Genomic DNA, 22,070 nt, shown 5'->3' on the forward strand with positions numbered 1-22,070 from the left:
AGGGTGACAATATACAGCCTTCATGTACTCCTTTCCCAATTTGGAACCAGTCTGTTGTTCCATGTCCACTTCTAACTGTTGCTTCTTAATCTTGACATGCATACAGATTTCTTAGGAGGCAGGTCAGGTGGTCTGGTATTCCCATCTCTTTTAAGAATTTTCCAGTTTGTTGCGATCTACACAAAGGCTTTGGCGTAGTCAATTGTTTTTGTGGAACTCTCTTGCTTTTTCGATGATCCAACAGATGTTGGTAATTTGATCTCTGGTTCCTCTGCCATTTATATTAATACTTGCTAATCCTTACTCACTTTTCTATTGGTCTTTCCTCGTTGGTTTATAGTATTAAAAAATAAAACACTTTTCTTAAGACCAAGCCCTGTTTAGTCAAGACAAATCTAAAAACTTCTGCTAACATAAATTATATTCCATACCTTTGGAGCGGAGTGAAGCTTTAAGTACTGCTACAGAAAAGAATCATGAAAAACTAACAGTGTCCTTTAGTAGTTGCAAATCTCAGGAAGACGGACCACATTTAGAGATTCTTAATTCCTGACCCTGAAGTCTCTACTTAGATGATGATATGGTCTATATTACAAATCCTGACTCTTGCTTTGGATTACCTCAGACCTATCTGTGATGACTTAAAAGAATGTTCAGTTTTCGTTTTGTTTCCTTCAACAGTGGAAGAATATTCTCAAATACAAAGTATAAAAAGCTGAACATTCTTGTGCACTGGGCTGCCATGAACAGTGGGCAGATTGTGCATTGCACAAATCCAAGAACACCATTCACATTGTAACCTATGCAAATACTGCCATCAGTGTAAGACTTGTGCCTCTCTAGGAATAAGGCAGCCTTGTTGGCGTAGTAACATTAAGAAGGTCAACAGACAAGTGTGGACTAAGTACAAGTGACAATGTTGACTCTTTCTTAGTGTAACTCTTTCCTAGCTTTTCATTCCAGTTGCTTTTCTCTATTATGAACTTTCTGAGGCATTTTTTAAAATGTGTGATTTAAAAACAAGGACCTACCCGTATAGCATAGTGAACTGTATTCAGTATCTTGTTAATAACTTATAATGGAAAGGGATCTGGAAAATATATATACATATATCACTTTGCTATATACCTGAAACTAACACAACATTGTAAATTAACTGTACTTCAATTTTTAAAAACGCTTAAAAAAATAAGGAAATTCAGGGGAAAAATTTTTAAATGAATAGTATAACTTTGCCACAGAAGCTCTCTTAAATCCAGAGAGAGGTAAGGAACCAAGATAGCACAGAAGTATGTCTTAAAAAACACAAACCAAGGATGTGGTTATTAGCATGTGGAATTCTCTAAAATCAGATAGGAAGTCTGCTGAGTTTTTGAGAAATTACTACTGCCTAATAAATTTATGAACCTAAAAGTATGATTTATTTTTTAAAGAATAGTATTGCTTTTTTTTGAAGATGATATTTATTTAAGGTTGTGATTGGCTGTGAAGAACAGACTCAACTCATGCTAACTCAAGATTTCTGCTTACAACTCTATCTTCTGGGTATCAAAATCAAGAAATGAAGTACAGACAGGACTCACAGGTTTCAGAAGGAGAAATCAAGTTCTGTTAACAGCAGATTAAAAGATAAGGCTCTAGGAATTCCCTGAGGGGCCAGTGGTTGACTCTGCTTTCATTGCCATGAGGCCATGTTCGATCCCTGGTCAGGGATCCCACAAGCCATGTGGTGGGGCCAAGAAAAAAAAGAAAACAAAGATATAGCTCTGTAAAAATATAAAATATCTATAAAATAAAAGTGCCATAAACCAAATCGAAAGGCAAGAGATTGAATGGGAGAAGATATTTATGAGAACACAATAACTGTTGCTGGCAGTGAAAGTCTATACAGCATTTTGGGACTATTTCAGTCACGTTATATAAAATAGATTTCTCCCAGCAATCTTTATTCCAGAAATCCATCATGAAGACATACACATGTCAACAAAGGTGGGGGATACAATGTTCATTGCAGCATTGCTTTCAGTAGTAAAACAGAGCAGACAACTACAAGTCCAGTAGAAGCACAGTTAAATTGCAGTACATCTCTACTACGGGATGCAAAGCACTGGTTAAAAAGGAAATAAGGAAGGAAGAAAAGAAGTTGGCAAGAGGTTGGGAGAAAGGGAGGTATCCTAATCATTAAATGTGTGATCTTCAGAATAAGAGAAACTGCGTTTAAGTCCTAGACTAGCTATCTATTACGACCTTTGGCAAGTGCTTCAGCTTCTTCATTTTTAAAGTGGTGATACCACTGGCACCTGCTTCACTGAGGTAACACAGCAAACAACCTACCGATGACAACAGCCAATACGGTTTTCTTTGTGAAAGTGATACGGAGCTACTGCAAGGTGCTTAAATCAGTACTGCAGTTAAGGGAAGCAAACCCCACTGACACGCACAGATAGGCGTGTAGCACACTTGAAAAAAAAGGAACATGAACACCGAGAATCAGCAACTTGAAAGAGAAAATATCTTTTATGCAACTAAATCAATCTCTGATCCTGGGGAACATCCTGCAGCACATATTCAACTCACATTTATTAATCAGCTACTATGTGCTAAGTGTTGGATAAAGAAGGGAATATACTTACCTGAAGGATCAAAGGTTATATATCTTGGAAGATCATGCAGAATTAGGACTCTGCTTTCAGGAACCTATCCCGTATCATCTAGACTAATTGTCCTGTTACTTATATTGTACTGCCAGTTTATATTGTTGACTTGCCAGTTTTCCTCAAGGCTGTAAATTCCCTAAAAGCAGGGCACCTTACCTTTTCTTCATGTCTCTCAAATCTACAGTGTGAGTGTCTGATATGTTAGTTAGTGTTAATGTTAGTCGCTCAGTCATGTCCAACTCTTTGCGATCCCATGGACTGTAGCCTACCAGGCTCCTCAGTTCATGGGATTTTCCAGGCAAGCATACTGGAGTGGGTTGCTATTTCTTTCTCCAGGGAATCTTCCGTCTCCTGCACTGTAGGCAGATGCTTTACCATCTGAGCCACCAGGGAAGCCGGGGTCGAATAAGTATTCCTTTAGTTAAGTGAACTGAAGAATAAATGCAAGAATGAATGAATGAAATTTTCTCCCCCTCCATCTTTTTCTGTTTGTCCCTAGGACTTATCTAACATTGTGTAATTTTTACTTATTTTTATTTATCGTCTCTATCTACTGCTGGAATATAAGCACCATGAGAGAGGGATCTTTGATTTACTTCACTAATGCCTCCCAAGTGCTACAATAGTGTCTTAATTAGGCTTTCCTGGTGGCTCAGACGGTAAAGTGTCTGCCTACAATGTGGGAGAGCCAGGTTTGATCCCTGGGTAGGGAAGATCCTCTGGAGAAGGAAATGGCAACCCACTCCAGTACACTTGCCTGGAAAATCCCGTGGATGGAGAAGCCTGGTAGACTACAGTCTATGGGGGTCGCAAAGAGTCGGACACGGACTGAGTGACTTGACTTTCTATCTTGTTTTAAAGGCTGCCAAGGGGAGAATTTCTGAAAGTTTACTTGATAACCTCTCCAAAGTCACCTATGACAGCCCTCCTTGAAATTAACTGAATTCTTGAGACATACTCCTACTATTGATTATTCTAGATCAACCGGAGCATATGTAGTCATAATCCTTATAAGAGGGTTTAGCAACAATTTACTGATCATTCTTTTTCTTCATGAGTGTGTATGCTAGCTTTTCTTCGTGGGGAGAGAAAAACTAGTGAGTCAGTGGCAACCTGCCAGCATGCCTATTTTTGGTAGTAAGCTGCTGCTACCCCAACCTGATGCAGCCAATTTACTTAAATCTCTGGCCCATAGGAGTGAACAGATTCTTGATTCTTTGCCTCCCACAATGCATCCAAGGGATATCCAAGTTAATCCCCCACTGCTGGACAAAGCTGATGGGACTAGAAATGGGTCTGTAGACCAAGGAAATGAATCCCAAGGTTATCCAGAGTACTTTCCTGATATCCTGATGAGAGATTAAGATGCCAGTCATGTACATCCCTGGACATTCAGTTCTAGGAAGGCCTTCAACACTCCCTTCTGTGATTTTCCTGAATAAAATGATACACTTCAATTATACCAAAGGCTGGTTCCCAGAAGATATTTTTTTCTGTGTTTACAGCATCTGGTACATTTTATTTTGTCTAATCAAAATAAAATGTTTACTTCATTTATGAAAACAAACTTAGTATGTTTAAAACATTTAAATTGCAAACAGTTCATATAGTCAGTTCAATGGAAGCTCGGACAGGCAAAGTACAATAAACAGAATGAAATACCACACACATGTCTCTGTATAAATCAACATGAAAGGATATCTAAGATATTTCAAATGGAAAAAGCAAGTTACAAAATAAAAAGCACAATGAGCATTCTCTGTTAAACATTTCCCCCAAGCTATTTATTTAGATAGTATTATTTTTGCATATATGTTGTTTTCGTAATATAAAAACATCAAACTTAATGATAATTTCAAACACATTTATTTTCTAAATCACCAGGTTTATTTGTGTCATATAATTTCAACAAATGCAACGTTTACAGAAAAACTGTGGTAAACAATGTAACTGTGTCCAGGAAAAGTATTTACAAGTCAAAGAACAAGTATTTAATTAAATGTAGGTTTTAGAAAAACATTATGCATTATCACCATAAAAAAAAGATATTCCTAAGAACAGCTCTAGTATCCAGTGAAATCTGAAGAGGTACACAAAAAATTTTTTTCAGTCATATTCAGAAAATCTTATGTGTTGACTTGCTTGTTGAGTCTTTTCGAGTCTAATCTTTTCAGCTTTGGTGATTAACTACAGAGAAAAAAATCAGAAATTAGAAGGAACTGGATACCTAAAAACAGAAAGATAATTATGACTAGAAAAAATCTCACAACTATTACCTTGAATAAAATTTTTTAAAAAGGGGAAGAGGAAAACAAATGAGATAATTAAGCTCAGGTCAAATCAGTTACAGAGAGAACTACTAAATTAGAGCTTATTAAATATAGTAGATATTAAATTTTTGAATTATCTAAGATCCTTGCATTTTAGTTCTAGACTACCAAAATTTTTTCAATTAAAAATAACCAATAATTTGGTTATTAATTAATTAATAAATAACCATAATTCCACCAACATGGACCTACTATTCAGTATAGGGAATGCTCCTCAGTATTCTGTAATAACCTAAATGGGAAAAGGATCTGAAAAAGAACACATGTATATACGTAGTAACTGAATCACTCTGCTATACACCTGAAACTAATACAACACTGTTAATCACCAATGTGCCAATATAAAAGTAAAAAATTTTTTTTGACATTTTAGGAGGGTTGAGGACCAATCTTTGTTTCATCATATCCCTTTGGGTTTGAGTATTAAGACACTTTGCTTAGAAATTTGAGAAATATTCTAAATAAGGATCTGCTATTAAAAGTACTTATTATTACACCCTTACATAAATAATCAAAAATTTTAAAGAAGGCAAATGAAATTATGCAGAATGAAGAAGACCATTTAAAAATGCCCAAAAGCTTTCTTGATAGAAAAACTAAAGTAGCATATTTAGCTTTGGAGGAAATGAAAATCTTATTCTCTTATAAACATAGATTCTAATTACTATTCATTAAAATAGTTTTTTTAAACTGGTGATAAGTGGTCATCAGCAGGAAGTCACCATTATTTATTTTTCATTTTTTTTATTGTGGTAAATTTTTAGGAAGTCACTTTCAGATTAAACTAAACGCAAACTGATCAGTGGAGTCAAAATTTAAGTGTTTAAAACTCACAACCATATACTTTTTGCAAATTTTATGAATTCTATCTTTATCTGTTTAATAGCTGACCTGTCAGTACTTTATAAAGCAAAGATGATTTTGATGAAAACAACAAAAAATTCAAATGTGCTCTACAAGCTAAAGAAAAATGAGAAAAGCCTCACTGTGTCTCCAATACCTGTTATCTAATTTTACTAAAATGCTCAACGTGATAGGGTACACTAGAAAAATTTGATTGAGGTAGAATGAATGAGACCCCTTAGGGCATGTCTTTCCTTCATCTTACTGATCTTTTGTTACAGGTCTTAATTTATCTGCACTTGATTTTTATATGTCAAAATATCATACATAGAAAACAAAGTATTTCTTTATCACTTGTCTTTTAATTCTATACAAACTGAACAGAACTTAGAAAAGTGTCCCCAGTAGCCCTCTCCTCCATAAAGTGAAAAAGAAGAACCAGGATTTTCTATATAAGTATTTTTCTTTCACTCAAGTATACTACTGTGGAAACAGTAAAATGGCATGTCAGTGAGGTATTTACACTATACTTTTGGCTGTTAATTTTTTCTAAACACTTATTTTCTATTACTAATATGCTTGCTTGCTTCCTGTACCCCAGCTACACTGGCCTCCTAGTCTGATAATCTCCCTTCAAGACCTCTGTACTCTCAGTTGCCTCAAAGAGTAAAGTGGAGCACCTAAATTCTCCTGGCTTGTCTGCTCACTTCCCTAAAGTCTGCTCTACGGTCACCTTTGTAGAGAACTTTCCAAGGAACCTCATCTGATGTACCCCATTATACTTTTGAGTTTTCTGCACAGCACTGATCATCATCTGACCTATATTAACTCTAAGCCTCATGAAAGAAGGAGACCTTGTTACTCATGGCTAGACACTCAGTTCTTACACAAACCAATACCAAAAATGTTAATTAAATGAATTAACAAAGTAGTAAACTAATAACCTCCTCTCCTCTGAGAAGCTAGGTTGTGTGGAACCTTTTTTCATTTTATGAAATGAGCAAACTAGTACTTTCATTGCTTTAGTTACAATTCTATACTTTCAGATGACTGCTCACCATACAAATCATGCTAATGATAAAAGCCTGATCCTGTTAATCAATACATGAGAACTCTTCAATTCAATGATAGAACTACTCACTGGTTTCAACCCAATTTATAAAATTCTCTGTCAATGTTTATTTCCTTGTCTCAAATTTAATTTATACAGATGGAGTCTTTCTTAAAAACAAAACTGCTTTTTTCTAGTTTTAAAAATACACACAATTCAAATGATATTTTACACCAATTAGAAGGAGAAATATTACTTAACAAAGTGATTTCAATTGTGAGTTCTGGATTAATGATTTTAACATTTAAGTTAATCAAAGCTTAAGTAGGCTTTGAAATTAACACCTCATAGACCTGAAAGAGTCCTTAAAGAGGAAGGAGGCCTCTCTATCTCAACAAATTCAGTCTGCATTCATGGAAAGAGAATTAACAAAGATCAGTAGAAAACCTCCTCCCAAGTCATTTTAAATTCCAATGAATCCTAGGAGATGCAAGACTAATGAAAAAAACTTGATTTTCCAATTAAAAAAAAAAAAAGAATTTTATACATAGGAACAATTAACAAACCCAGAACACAGGAAGTATGATCTTTCATAAAATAATGCACATACATCTTTTTGGATTTTATTGATTTTTACAGTATACAATTAGAAATTGATAATATTAATTATTTTGTGCCCTATTTTGCTCTAAGCACTTTAAGATGTACTTTTACACGTATAACATTTTTAAAAAGAATAAACAGCTTACTATCAATAATAAACATATGATAAATTCTTAAGTGTCATTTAAAGTAAAATTATTAAGAGACTTGCTTTAAATTATTTTTTTTTTTTCTATAAACTATTTAATGAACTAATTTAAGCTTGTTTATTTCCCTTGTCAGCTATTCTAGAGAAAAAGGAATAAAGCTTACCATCACTATTGGGAATAATATGCACAGTTTCTGAATCTTATCTGTGGAGACTCATATCTTTAAAAACTACACTCTAAATACACACTGTGCTTTTTACCATTAAGACAATCTTTAAATAATCATTTACCACCAAGTTATGAAAGAAAACAGCCAGAAACTGAAATTACAAAGTATGAACTGATTACCTTCTCAGTGCCTCTTTTCTTTTCACGAGGTTGGTTAAGTTTGGCCTGCCTATCTACCAAAATCTTCTGCCAATACCTCTGTTCATGATCACCTTTAAGAAAACAAACACACACAAACATGCTTATCACTGAACAGAAGGATACAGATGAAGAAACACATCCACAGCTTTGTATTTTCAGTAGAACCGGAACAGTTGTCCGAGTTATTTAATGCCTTTTACGTATATTAGTGTAGAGAAACCTCCCCCTAGTTTTTCATCTGCCAAACTCGGAAATTATAAAACAATCACCCCAAAATAAGCATTGTTAAAAAAAAAAAGAGAAGGTTCTATAAAGTTTTACCAGAAAGAATCTCTAGTTGCCAGCAGTGTTTCTTTTTAATTTCCGAATGTGCAGTTACTACTGCTTGAGCATCCTCAGGAGTTTTAAATCTAGCATGGCATTCTGTATCTCCTTCCAGCAAATCAACATAAACAACTTCTGAGATTGCTGCCAAAGTATCCTGCATTAGAATTTAGAAGGGCTTAAAATAAATAATAAAAACATTTCATTATAATTCTAAAATTATTCCAGTATAGGACCTATTGTAAAATTGAGCCATGTATCATTTCAAATGAGGAGTAACTATTTCATTTCAGTTAGCTTCCAAGATATATACAAATGGAGAATTCCTTGGCAGTCTAGTGGTTAGGACTCTTCACTCGCACTTCTAAGGGTACAGGTTCAACTTCTGGTCTGGGAGCTAAGATCCCATAAGCTAATAAGATGCCCAAAACAGACCCCAAACCAAAAACCAAACCACCACCTAAAAAAAGACCTCAAACAAAAACAAAAAAACAAATGCTCTTAGAAATAGACTTGGACAAAGTTGAGTACCAATTTAACATCAACTCTAACAACTTTCTTTCATTCAACAGTATCTTTAAAATCATGCTAGATGGGAATATGGCATAAGGCAAAAAAGATCTATAATACAGAATGTACAGACACTTTCCTCTAACACTCAAATTTAGAAGAAGGGTTCCATGTCTGGGTGTAAAGAGTAAAATAAAAAACAAAACTGAAATGGCATTAAGGAAGAAGTTGTGTTTCCACTTACCTGTATAAAATCACTTAGGACTTAAAATATATGCAAACTTTTTATAACCACTTGTGAAAAATGTTTCAAGGAGCACAGAAAGAAGCTTGGTTCTCAAGTTGTCTATGGGAATACAGATAGGGCCAGAGTTTTTACTCTGATAAAACATCTAAGCAACCTCTTCGAGTCACGTAGCAATGAGAAGTTTTACCTATAAGGCCTGCTGTGAAGGCAAATTAACAAGATTCCTGCATTCCCAAGTCATTTTTTTTTTTTCACAGCAGGTTCTACAGTGTAAGCAAGGTAATTATGCAGGAATGTTACACTAATTCTTAATTCATCAACTTCCATTCATAAAGCTAAAGTAACTGAAGGTTCCCAACTGAAAAGAAAAAAAAAAAAAAAGCCCTACCTACCTCAACTCCTTCAGTTTAAACCCAAAATTTCAAGGTGCAACTAATTTAGATTATTTATTAAAAGAAATATTTATTTGGCCACGCCTCTTGGCTCGTGGGATCTTAGTTCCCCAACCAGGGACTGAACCCAAGTCTTTCACAGTGAGAGCTTGGAATCCTAACTACTGGACCACCAGAGAATTCCCTAGATTACATTTTGATGTTGAATTTTAAAATTCTGAATTACAGAAAGAACTCAGCAATACCTGGAAAGGTTACTTCATAAGAAAAGTGCCTTAGTTAATAATAAAAAATAAGTAGTAAAAATCCATGCTTATATATTAATACAAGCCAGGTACTAAGTCTTAATTTATCCCAACAGTTAAAACACTGCCTATCACAAAATAGACACTTTATAGGCAAATTCAATTTAAAAACTGAAAACTGGAGAGAAATATACTTGCCAATTCTTCCCATTTCTCTATCTAGTTAATGAGTTTTTAAACACAAAGAAGGAAATATAAGGTATTAAGTGATGAAATTTGAATGTGTTTATTGGTAGTAATGAGAGTTTTGTAACTGATATATTTACTAAATATCCATTATAATGTCAGGCTAATCTCCAGATTTAAAACCCTTCTTAGAATGACAAATTAACCTGGCAATCACATGGGAAACTCAGAGACAGCAGTAAGAATCATAGCTCAGTTTTTGTTCCAGCAAAATGTAAGTAATTAATAACTTGCTTAATGCACTTATTTTATGATTTTGGTGATCAAAAATGAATTTGTAATTGACATAATTACCATTTAGATAATAAAATCTCTCTGATAAATATAATTAAACCTATTCCAGTTATTCAAAATAACAAACTTTGAGTAATTTTTCTTTTAAAACTTGGGCCATCTGACTAACCACAGCAGCATTTACACTTCAATGTTTTAATCCTTCTTATTGCAAAGCCTATTTTGCTACCAAATTTTGAAGTTCAAGCTAGTATATCAATTTGGGATTGACCAAATTCCTAATCAATACTATAGTGAGAGTCTAGATTTACGTCTTAGTGACAGCTACAGGATTTTAAGGAATAGGGTTTCAGATAAACAGTGCTTACGGATGGTTACAATGAGCAACTTTAATGGTAACAGAAGTTAAAAAATGTTGACTGGTAACTGTCTATGGAAAACCAAAACAACATACCACATGGTGCTGACCTCAGCGTATTTATAAATATACTTGCTAGTTACAGAACACATTACATAGTTTAAAAAGAAAGTGTTTCACTTAAACGGATGACAAAATTTAAAAGTAAATAGGGTACTCCACCTAAAAAGAGTATGTGAATAACAAATATTGCCATGCTAGTACAAAATGCTGTAGAGGATAAACTCTATAAAGTGAAAAAAGACAAGAACAGCAGGGATAGGAATTTAAAGTGTAAACTATAAATTTTTGGAGATTTTCAAAATACTTTACACTTTCCTGTAATTGTTTCAAAAATTTTAAAATAATCGATGTGGACTGAAAATACCAAAAAAATTTTTTGGAATAAAATTTTTAAAGGCTCTTCTTGCCAAAAACAACAACCCTGCATTTTTTTCAGGAGAAAATTTCAATTCTCAAGAGGATTCATTAACAGACAAAAATAAACTAAGTCTACGGTAAGTGAAAAATATGCACACTATCCCTTTTATTTCAAAATAGTTCTGATTTTTTTTTTAAGTCACAAAATCTTTCAGGAATCTATTGAAAACTAAAAGCTCTAATGAAAACAAATCACAAATTCTCTAGTTTGCTCCAAATAAGACAACAGCAAATAGTTACAGTTTTATTTTAGAAACAATCACAAACCAACTTTAGTGTTAGTTCAATCTTTATGAAAGTTTTATCCCTAAGTATTGCCCCAAAATCTAGTTTCTGTGGATTTTTCTGAAAAACAGAAAAGGTCCCCTGAGAAAACGAATATTGGGAAAGCATTTTACTTAATCTCCTCTTTTGCTATAATAACTACAGTAGGGTTTCATCTGTTTCCTATACACAATCATTGGGCCACCAATAAAAATAGCACAAATTGCTGTTTTCCTATAAAAGGATTAAACTAAATTCACTATAAATTTGATTCAGTGAGGAATTTCAGGTATCAGAATTTGCTTCAAGTCAGACTTAAAGGGTTATTATGGAATCAACCCAATGAGCAGTTTACCACAAGAGAACAAATCCTAATTTGATTTGCCTCATTTTCCATATTCAAAACACTTTCACATGGGGGTTTTTAAGAAGAAAGAGAAACAACTATCATGGGGATTCAAAAGCATTACCCTGACTTGTTTCCTGCCAGGTAAAGGCTCGGTGCTAACGATCTTCACAATCACACCACTCACAAACTGCGGTCCTGCTGAATTAACTTTCTCCTGAGGACCACACTCTTCACTGTTTGCTGCTGATGCAAAAAGAAAAAGACCAGGAAAATACCTCTTACTTTAATAATTTAACGCTTATAGGCCTGCTCTAGAGTATCAATAATGGTCTCCCAGCTTTATTTAAGTAATTTAAACTTACTCATAAGGCCATTATGTTGTAAGTTATACTATTTATTACAGATTACCATAAAGTAAAATACAGAAACTCTTATTATTGTAAATGCAAACTTCTACCCTTAGAACAACACGTTAAAAATCTTAAAAATGTCCCCTTTCACTGAACCAATAAATTGTTTTACTCATAAAGAAATAAACAGGCATAGGTATACCATTACAATTCAAATGTGGAAATTTATATTTTCAACTTATGGGAATTTAAAATATAAATATCAAAGATCATCTTTGTTTCTACAAATGTGATGAACTACAGACTAGGCACTCATCACTAATTTTGATTACTAATGAAAACTGTATAGAGAAAATTTACGTGATTAAAAAAGATTCAGTTTAAAATGAGCCCTTCAAATATTTTTAGGTTAAGGATAAATCATATCTGGACACTTGAGAAATCAGTAATTGCTCTAATAACAACCACTATATAATTGAGTTTCAAAAACTAAAATTTATCTTACAATAACTCAGTGCGTTTTAGCATAAGTACAATATAATGCTACAAAAACTATCATATTGATGCTTACTTTTTTCATTTTTCATTCCGGAATTAGTAGGTACTCCATTTGTTTCCATTTCTGATTGTGATTTTATTTGGGATATTGTTTTTTTTAAAGAAGCCATGCTGGCTTTTTGCAGTGCTAAATACTCTTTCTTCAAATCCAACCATTCTGTTCTGTAGTGAAAATAATTGTACTTTTAAACAGTGACAACAGATCATTAAATAAAAAGTAAGTCTCAAAATATAGACATTCAGTGACTTTTAACTACTCCTTCTCCCAAACTTTCTTTAAACACAGTTAAATTATCTCCTGAGTTCTAAGTCTATCTGGCAAACAAGAAAAGGGGAGTTCCCTCCGTCCCAACATTCAGATTAAATGTTTTATATTTGCTGATTCAATTCTTTAGTATTTTTCAAATATGTGAGTGACAAAAATAAAAGCACTGAGTTAACTAACTAGTAACATTTACTAGAAAAGTCAGTTAACTCTGGGTGAAAAATTAAAATTTTAAGATTTGTTAAACTGCTTCCAATTTGAAAGGTAACATTCCTCAGTATTTACAGGAGTCAAAGGAATTTCTAAGAAGAAAAAAAAACACCCCATGGAAGCAATTTATTTATTTACATACATTTAACGTGTAGAGGTTTCTTCAAACAGCTAGAGCTCCTCCAGATAGAAACACAATGCCTCTCCTGGCTCTGCAGGAGCACTCATTGTTACCCTAATCTGTGCCATCAAACAAGCAGATAGGGGATTTTTTTTTTTTTTTAAAGAGGAGAATATCTGTGGTAATGGTTTTAGCTGTTAACATTGACATCTGTATACTTCAAAAAAAAAAAAAAAAAAATCCAGACCCACCCAGGACCATACATTCCCTGAGAGCTGATACATTAGAATAACAAAGGGCTCTTGTAATGATTCTCTGAGATAAAAAGGGAAAAGGAATTCAGGAGTTAAGAATAGTATAAATAGAAGTACCCAAAGTCCATGCCTTTTAACCCTCCAAGAGGAAAACTGGAATCTTTGGAAACTGTAATCCAGGAAAGTTAAGAAAGAAACTCTTGTAAAAGGTATGCCGTTTTCTTTCTTCTACTTATCTTCCACCTCTTGAGAAGATGGACTCCCTTTAACTTTAACATGGTAGTACTTTCTGTGACTTTTGAAATAGTAAGTGCTTCCATGTTTTAGTAGAAGTGAATCCAAATTATGCCCCTGGATACAAGATGGCAACTTTTATAATTTATCGAAGCTAAAAGGGGATCCCCTCTGCTTTAACATGGGGGTACCTGCTGTGTAAAGCAAAAGTAAGTGCTTCCATGTTTCAGTGGAGGTGTCTCCAAGTCAATACTTTAAAAGGATTTACGATCTGGTATTTTACAGAACAAACTGTTGAAACTGGCTATTAATGAAGCTCTGAAAGTAATGGAAATGTAGCATTGCTTAATTTCAAATAAAAGATAAAAAGTAAGTAGTCCTTTTAACGATGACATTGTTACCATTTTTTATCATTGTTATATCATTTTTTATCATTGTTATATCATTTTTTTTATCATTTTATATCATTGTTACCATTTTGCTTAATGTAAGTTTGTCAGGCATTTATTCTGTTCCCAGACTATTTTCTAAATGTACTTTTCAGGTTAAAGAAAATTCACGATTTTTCCCAAGACTGGGCTCCCCACCACTTAAACGTGGATGTACTTGCTTTATAGCTAAAAAAGTAAGTGCTTCCATGTTTTAGTGATGGTAAGTCTTCTTTTTTCATTTTATCTTCAAGAAAATGCAAAGAGTACTTACTTACACTGCTGGTCTTTGGCATATTCAAGATGTATTTTTAAAGCTATTAAGGAATACCCTCTACTTTAACATGGAGGCACTTGCTGTGACTTCATAAAAAAATAAGTGCTTCCATGTTTTAGTGCGGTGGTTCCTTTTTAAACCTCAACATTGTGCAACTTCTGTGCAGATCATGGCTTCAGGCCATTACTGTTGCTAATATGCAACTCTGTTCAATTCAAATTGGAATTGCACTTTAGCAATGGTGATGGAGTGTGTCATTTGCCAACAATATAATTTGTACCGGTGACTTACTTTGATAGTACTCGTAATGGAATAACCTCTTCTCCCATTTTATGCCTCTCTTTATGTTTTTTCTTATGCTTTCTTTTTGCTTTCAGTAGGGATCCGTCTTTTATATCTCCAGTATCCTTTTCCTCTTCCGTAGAGACTTCTAATTCTAAATTAACAGAAATAAAGACATGAGTTAAGAAGAAACCCCTCCTTATCTAATCCTAAACATAAAGTCAGAAATACCTTTGTTTTCTTTACAAACTTCTGGAGCTTCTTTTTTAACGTCTTTCTGTGACACTTTCTTAACTTTCACTTTGGGAGTGAGGCAGTCTGCATCTTCAGAGCCGCTTCTTTTCCTCTTCCCTGCTTTGACTAAAGGTAAGCTGGATACTTCAGTTTTTTCTCGTTTTTTCTTTTTCTTTGTGGGTTGCTTTTGGGGTTCAGTAACCTCTACTTCAGAGCTCTCAGATGTGGTCCTTGATCTTTTCTTACAGACACTTTCCTTGCTCGCGTCCATATTTGACTCCTTGGTCTGGATATTGTCGTCTTTCTTTGTTCGGCCTTTCTTCTTTTTTTTCTTTTTCTTTTCTTCTGTAACAATGTTATTTTATTTACTTATTTTACTTCATCTACGTGTAAATAAAGTATTTAATAATAACTCACCAGTTACACTGAGCGCAGGAATGGGCTTGTTTTTCACGGTCTTGGGAAATACACCAGGTTTTCTTGGTGCTTCCTCTGGCGGGTTATTAAGAAACTGAAATGAAATAAGCAAAATTTTGTTACTGTTTAAGACACTTAGTAATTTTCTTTCTCTTTCTTTTAGGTTGTGGACCTACCTCAATAGCTTTTGCAGCTTGTTCTTTTGTTTCAAATTCCACGAAGGCAAATCCCTTTGGGTCCCCAGTAGATTTATAATGTGGTATACTTATATAAACAACATTGCCACATTTCCCGAAGACTCTCTCAATCCAGCTGTGGTTAACATTTTTGGGAAGTAATTCCTATGATAAAATAGTAATAATAAATTGTTAAAAACCTTAACTGAAAATAAAGCTTTACTTAAATTCACTACTACTACAATGTTTCTGTTGGGTGACAACAGTTCTGAGCTTTTCCAGAAAAACTGCTTACCACATACACTGTCCGCTCATCCTCATCCTTTGGCCTTTCACCCAGTGGCTTTTTCCTCCTAATTCTGGTGCCTTCTAAATCCAGCTTTAAAACAGTACATAAAGTCAGTATTAATTAACAGTATCATGTGACACATAATATATGTAACAATTCTTACCTCTACAACAGCAGAACTTTTTAGTGCTCTGGCTATTAACTTTCCATCAGTGGTCAATTTTTTCATTTTGTTGAATGACACAAGAAGTGATATATCAACATCTAATGAAAACATAAATTTAAAAAAGTTTCAAAAACATTTTTAACTGTTTAATGTTTTATACACAGTGGATATTGTACATTATATGCAGCATATATAGATTAGAAGTAGATACAGCTCTTACAACTTGTATAATACACTGAAGGAAACTTACATCCATCTCTAGATTTTTCTATCTGCTCTCGAAGAAATCTATCCTTGTGGAGATTTGCATCTCCAAACCAGAAGTCCACTTGCTTCACAATATCTGCAAGCACCTGTTTAACTCTAGACCGTTTCTTTTTTTCTACTTCTTTTTTCTTTTCTATGCTTTCTTCCATTGCCTTTTCTTTATTTCCACTTTCAGCTTCCATTTCTGTCAAATAGGAAGAAAAGGTAAATATTTTAAGTATTAGTGACATAAAAAATACTTAATTTAGCCTTTATCTGAAGGGAAATGGGCTCAAATATCTCTACCAGAGAACAAACTTCGGATATTTTCACTATTAGCTGTGGAAACTTTGATTTTGCCTGTTTATCTCCTATGTTAACAGCGTTTTTTCATACATTCGAGTATAAATAAGGAATGACAGAATGAAGTGTTCATTTCACAACCTCCAAAGAGAGAAAAACACTTGATTTTTAAAACTGTTCTTTGCTTGCTGAATTGTCAGTGAGATCTCTTATAATCAAGACTGCTAAGTTCTAGACAGACAACTATCTCTTTGCCCTCTTTTCTATTGCCCTTTTTAAAACCTTACTGTTTATGCTAGAATGTAAAAATGATGTTATATCTTTGTTTTGCTCACCGGTACATTCCCATTTCCTGGTATACAGTAATTCAAAAATCTGTTGGATGGTGTCATCTTAGTTGATACACTAAACTTACACACACACTAAAAATGAGTTAGCAAAGACCTAACAGGAGGCCTGGGGTGATACTAAGACAAATGGGAAGTTTCCTCTGTCTTCTCTGGTGCACTGGGGTGGGAGATGCTGTTAGTTGGTATGCAGGCCTTGAGGCTGTGACCAGCATGACAATAGATTGGTGGGCTAAAGCTTTTGGGTATCAAGGTGACCAAAACACCATACTAGTCTTAGATAAGGGTACGGGAAAGCAGTGGATTTGGGTTAATTGCTGTATTTGGGGAAGACTGGGACTACATATCCAGAAGAGATGAAGATTCTGCCCCTACGCTTATCTTCTGTCTTATATCCTTTAAAGCTCAGTAAACAGTTATTAGATTAAAGCCTATTTGTGTCTCCTGAGTCTGTCAGCTATAATCTGAAAGTGCAGCAGTGATGCTGCAGATAGAAACAGATTTTGTTTCAAAGTGACATCCAGGAGGAGGGTACGAAGCCATTAATGCATTTCACTTCAAACCGCCAACTCAATGTGCATTCTCATCAAAGGAAGAGTATTTTGGCATTTTTAAAACAGGCTTCTGTTGGTCGGGTAAGCACTAATTTCTAAAACATAAGTAAGTTATTTAGATGATGCTAGCCTAACTCATAAAATGGAAGTACATACCAAAATTAACCATTAGAAAAACAATCAGGTGCTGCATAACCATTTATTTCTCACCTCACTCTCACTTCAACCCATCCTGTCAGGCTTTCCTTTCCATCATTCTAATGAAACTGAATACTAGGGTCTCCACTGTCTACCAGACCTCTCAGGAGCATTTGCAGTTGCTAACGCCCTCGCTGAAAACATTTTCTTCATTTGGCTTCCAGGAGTTGTCTTCTCCATTTCCTTTTCCTTCTCCGGACCCTCCGACTCTGTCTGCTCTACCTTTCCATGATGCTCAGGACTGCATTTAGTCCTGGGCTCCCTGATCTACACAGATGCCCTTTCAGAGGGTCTCTGGCTTTAAGCTCCATTGCTCTATATGTTGATGTTTAACAAACCTATCTGCCCCACTCCCGACTTATCCCATTATCTCCCCATTCCAACAGGCAAATACCCACCTGACCTCTTCACTTATTTATCTGAAGCATATCTCAAGCTTAAATTGAACTCTCAAATTTTAGTAAACCATGTTTTTTGCCTAGTTTTTCCCATCTCAGAAAATACCAGTAAAAATTGCTGAGAGGGCAAAAACACTGAAATCCTTCTTAATTCCTCCCTCACACCCCACAGCCAATTTATCAGCATTTCTGTTGGCTCTAGCTTTTCAAAATTCATATGAATTCTCATTTCTTCCATCACAACCACCTGTTCCAAGCTATCACGGGTGTCTTGCCTGCAGTTCAAACACATCCTCACATTTACTTGCTTCTACTCCTCTTCCATTATCAATTCTCCAGACAGCAGCCAGAATGATCATTTAAATATATAAGTAAAATGTCAATTTCTTGAACAAAATCCTCCAAAGGTTTCTTATCCCAGTCAGAATAAAATAAAAAATCCTTATTGTGGCCTATAGGTCCTATTAGATCTGGCCTAGGGATTTCACTCTAACTTCATCACTTGCAACTTCTTTCAGGGTGCTCATTACAACCTCAACACACCATGGTTCCATTCCTTGAACAGTCTAATGCATTCTCACTTCACGGCTTTTTGTCCTGCTGTTCCCCAGCTTTCCTGTCACACCTGCAGGGATTACTTCCTTGTTCACCCAGGCCTCTGCAAATGTCACTTTTTCAAAGAGGCTTTCTCTTTCACCAAATCTAAAATATCCCTTCCCTGCCAACCATAACCTTACTCTCTCCCTCACTCACCACTTTCTATACTTATATCCTCTTATTCCTACCTGGAATTATAATTTTATTGCCTACCTGCTTCATTATAATATAAACACTACGAAGGCAGAGACTTCAGCTTGATCACAACCTTGGCATTTATTGAATAGTTAAGTAACATAACTAACAGTATCTAATAAACTGTCAAGTATTGAGCATTTCAAGTTATTTTGTAAGGGGGTAGAATTATGAACAAAATACAAATGTAGGCTATGATTGTCACTACAGAATTCACTATTAACTCTTCTGAAAAATCTATAAAGGGCAGATTACCACTTCTCCATTTGTTTTCATAGTCAAAGCCACCATCTAAGGAGATGGTGGACAGAACTACATAAACACAGAAAGCCACAAATCTCCAAGAAATCAGACTTTTCCCAGCATTCTCTTCTCAGCCCTGATACTCTCCTTCCTTCCTCATATATATATATATATATTTTTTTTTTTTTTTTTTTGGTGGCCTGGAGAATTAAGTTCAGAAAATCTTGCCCCATGTGAATAACACTCATCTGCAATTTTTAATCTTAAAAATCTGTAGAGAATCAAATATATCTTCATTTTTGAGTACGGATATGGATTAAACAGGAAATAAGCTATGGTACAAGTTCTCTTCCCTACCTACAAATTGGTTTCAGAAGATCAGGAAGTTACATGATAGTCATAGTTTACTTTCTCAATGTCCTATGATAACAAATAGGTCATTCCAAACATTCCAAATCAAAGTTGTTATCTTTCTTAGCAATGTCTGTTCTGCTGTTCTCACCACCCTCATTTTATTTAAGGATGACATATTCTACTTAGTTAACCAGTCGAGCTATTTACTAGCTGTATGAATTTTGGGCAAGTTAACTCAACTTTCTACGATCTACAAAGTAGAATAAAATTTATACTGACATAATTGGAGAAGGCAATGGCAACCCACTCCAGTACTCTTGCCTGGAAAATCCCATGGACGGAGGAGCCTGGTGGGCTGCAGTCCAGAACTGTAACTGGCTGCACCAGTTACAGAAGCTGTGTAACTTGTCTAAACACAGGTCTAATTTTGTGACTCTGATGTTAAAACTTTCAACAATAATAATTCTTTAGCATCTTTTGGTAACACAACATGTATTTTTAAAAAATTAAATGAATCAACTAGTTTCATAGGCTTTAAACAAAGAATAACAGTTACTGTGTAACACCAGTTACTTTACACACCTTGTTTTAAATCCTCATAATCCCTCTAGGTTGTTTCTCTTAACTTCTTTTTACAAAGGCTCAAAGGTTAAGTGACCTGGCTAAAGCTAGCTAGGTAAGTAAGCTCAGGTATGTTTAACTCTTACCCTGTTTACGTTTTAGTAGAACCTCTTGCAACCTCTTACCATGTAGTCTATGTTTTGACTCAGAAATCCTTTTTTTAAATTGTTAAAAAATTTTTTTACAACGTTGTGTTGGTTTCTGCTGTACAACAAAGCGAATCAGCCATTTGTGTGTTCGTGCTAAGTCGCTTCAGCAGTGTCTGAGTCTTTGTGATCCTATGGACTGCAGCCATCCAGGCTCCTCTCTGTCCAAGGAATTCTCCAGGCAAGAATACTGGAGAGGGTGGCCATGCCCTCCTCCAGGGGATCTTCCTGACTCAGGGATCTAACATTGCATCTTACACCACCTGCAATGGGAGGCAAGATTTTTTTAACAGTAGCGCCACCATCAGTCATAAATATACATATATCCCCTCATTCTTGAGCCTCCCTCCCCTTTCTCCATCCCACTCCTCTAGGTCATCACAGAGCACCAGACTGGGCTCCCTATGTCATACAGCAACTTCTCACCAGCTATCCATTTTACCATGCTACTTTCTCCATTCATTCACTCTCTCCCTCCCCACCCCCACTGTGTCCACAAGTCCATTCTCAACATCCTGGCTCAGAAATTCTTAACCTGAAATCCATGGAATTTAGGGTGGATTTCAAAAATTATTGTGAATCCCAAGAAATTTTCAAAGGTAAATTTTAAAGAAAAGGTGAAATCATGACTTTTCTACATTTATAAAATGAACACGTCAATCATTTTATTTAAGTAATTAACCAGGGAACTAATTAAGTCCTAAAAACCAGTTCAAAGGTGAACTCAAAACCTAGACAAGCATAAATACAAGCAAGCAAAAATATTGAAATGAACTTGTTAACAGATGTAACACTAATCAGGGCAATAACTCTGACTTATTTCAATTATAACTTACATAATTGTAACATAGCTCAGTGACAATGAAAAGCAGAGGTAAGCTGGAAAAGTAAGCCAGACACCTTTTATTTTGGCCATTTTAACCTCTTTCACAATTTTTCTTTAAAAGGTTATAGAAAATGTTTAGACATGTATATGCATTTTCCTGGGAGGCTCATTCATATCTTTTAAATCACATTTTAAAAGGAAATGGTATGTCAAAAAGGTTAAGAACTATAGTTCTAGTCACAGCTGACTATCCAGCAGTGCCCACTTTCTTGTCTCTGCCTCTGCTTTAAATGAGTCTTCTCGTCTTCCTTGTCTTATCAACTCTTACTCAGTTTTCAAGGCCCAGGTTAAACGGCATCTTACTCTTTCTAGCTTTCTGCTAGCACATTTTCCCTAAACAATCGCCTCATCTGTTTCCCTTTAGGTATGTCTATTAACGCACTCAATAATACACTGTATTTTTTTCTTCCTTCCATAACTGGATTTTCAGCTCTCTGATAGAGACAAAAGTTCTGAAAAAGGAAATGACTTAATTTTATTTTTTGACTTAATTTTAAAATACAAGTCCACATTCGCTATCTGTTGGCCACCAAAACTCGAATCTGCGAAGAAAAGCAATTCCCCTTTTACCTACTGCCCCTTTAGGTACCCATCCTTCCTCGCGGAAGACGTCAAACGCGGGACTGCCCCAACCTTTCAAAACCGGACGACAGGCGCCCCCAATCACTAGAAAACTGGAACTGCAAGGGCTGCCGGAGAACTCTTGCGCGTGCGCACAGAGAACTAGGACACTAGGGCAATCGAACTGATGGGTGGGTGGGAGGGGGCGGGATGAGAAGGACCAGAGACGACAGAAAGGACTGCATAGAAAAACACTGAGAGTAATTGAGACCTCACCCAACCTGGGCTACCCTAGAGTCCACTTAGAACTTACTCTGTCCAATTCCCAAAACACAGGGCCAGAGACTGCGTTCTTCAGGTCTTCGCGTCCCCCGAACCTTATAGTCGTGGTTATTTTAGCGTCACATGAGCGACACTTCTTCCGAACGCCTTGGAAAAGATGGGCCCAGAGGCTGTGCGACCGTCATTTACGTCACAGGCGTAGGCTCGCTCAGCGTGGGGGCGGGACA

General features: G+C 35.3%; 1 protein-coding gene across 4 annotated transcripts; it reads right to left on the minus strand.

Annotated features, from left to right (window-relative positions):
* Positions 1-4,507: 4,507 nt before the first annotated feature.
* Positions 4,508-22,024, minus strand: LARP7 (La ribonucleoprotein 7, transcriptional regulator). 4 transcript variants are annotated; one of them, XM_070371993.1, is made up of 14 exons: positions 21,875-22,008; positions 20,055-20,377; positions 16,163-16,363; positions 15,910-16,010; positions 15,753-15,836; positions 15,458-15,622; positions 15,282-15,375; positions 14,862-15,209; positions 14,640-14,784; positions 12,573-12,721; positions 11,773-11,894; positions 8,324-8,483; positions 7,982-8,073; positions 4,508-4,844 (listed from the first exon to the last, which is right to left on the minus strand). In XM_070371993.1, the coding sequence occupies exons 3-14, from the start codon at positions 16,359-16,361 to the stop codon at positions 4,764-4,766; spliced, it is 1,740 nt and encodes a 579-aa protein (XP_070228094.1). In that variant the 5' UTR covers positions 16,362-16,363; positions 20,055-20,377; positions 21,875-22,008; the 3' UTR covers positions 4,508-4,763. The 4 variants fall into 4 exon arrangements, with proteins under 4 accessions (XP_070228094.1, XP_070228096.1, XP_070228095.1 ...); XM_070371995.1 differs by lacking the exon at positions 20,055-20,377 and having other exon boundaries at positions 14,862-15,206; positions 21,875-22,024; XM_070371994.1 differs by lacking the exon at positions 20,055-20,377 and having other exon boundaries at positions 11,773-11,891; positions 21,875-22,024.
* Positions 22,025-22,070: the final 46 nt, after the last annotated feature.

Source organism: Bos mutus, chromosome 6 (assembly GCF_027580195.1).
Source record: "Bos mutus isolate GX-2022 chromosome 6, NWIPB_WYAK_1.1, whole genome shotgun sequence".
Classification (NCBI taxonomy): Eukaryota; Metazoa; Chordata; class Mammalia; order Artiodactyla; family Bovidae; genus Bos; species Bos mutus.

What these genes read in the sequence shown, in the direction of transcription:
- LARP7 (XM_070371992.1), bottom strand. Translation starts at nt 16,361, where the DNA reads ATGGAAGCTGAAAGTGGAAATAAAGAAAAGGCAATGGAAGAAAGCATA. An exon ending in AAAGTTCTGCTGTTGTAGAG is followed by an intron (nt 15,837 to 15,909) that starts GTAAGAATTGTT and finishes ACTGTTTTAAAG; the next exon opens with CTGGATTTAGAAGGCACCAG. An exon ending in CCATTACGAGTACTATCAAA is followed by an intron (nt 12,722 to 14,639) that starts GTAAGTCACCGG and finishes TTTTCACTACAG; the next exon opens with AACAGAATGGTTGGATTTGA.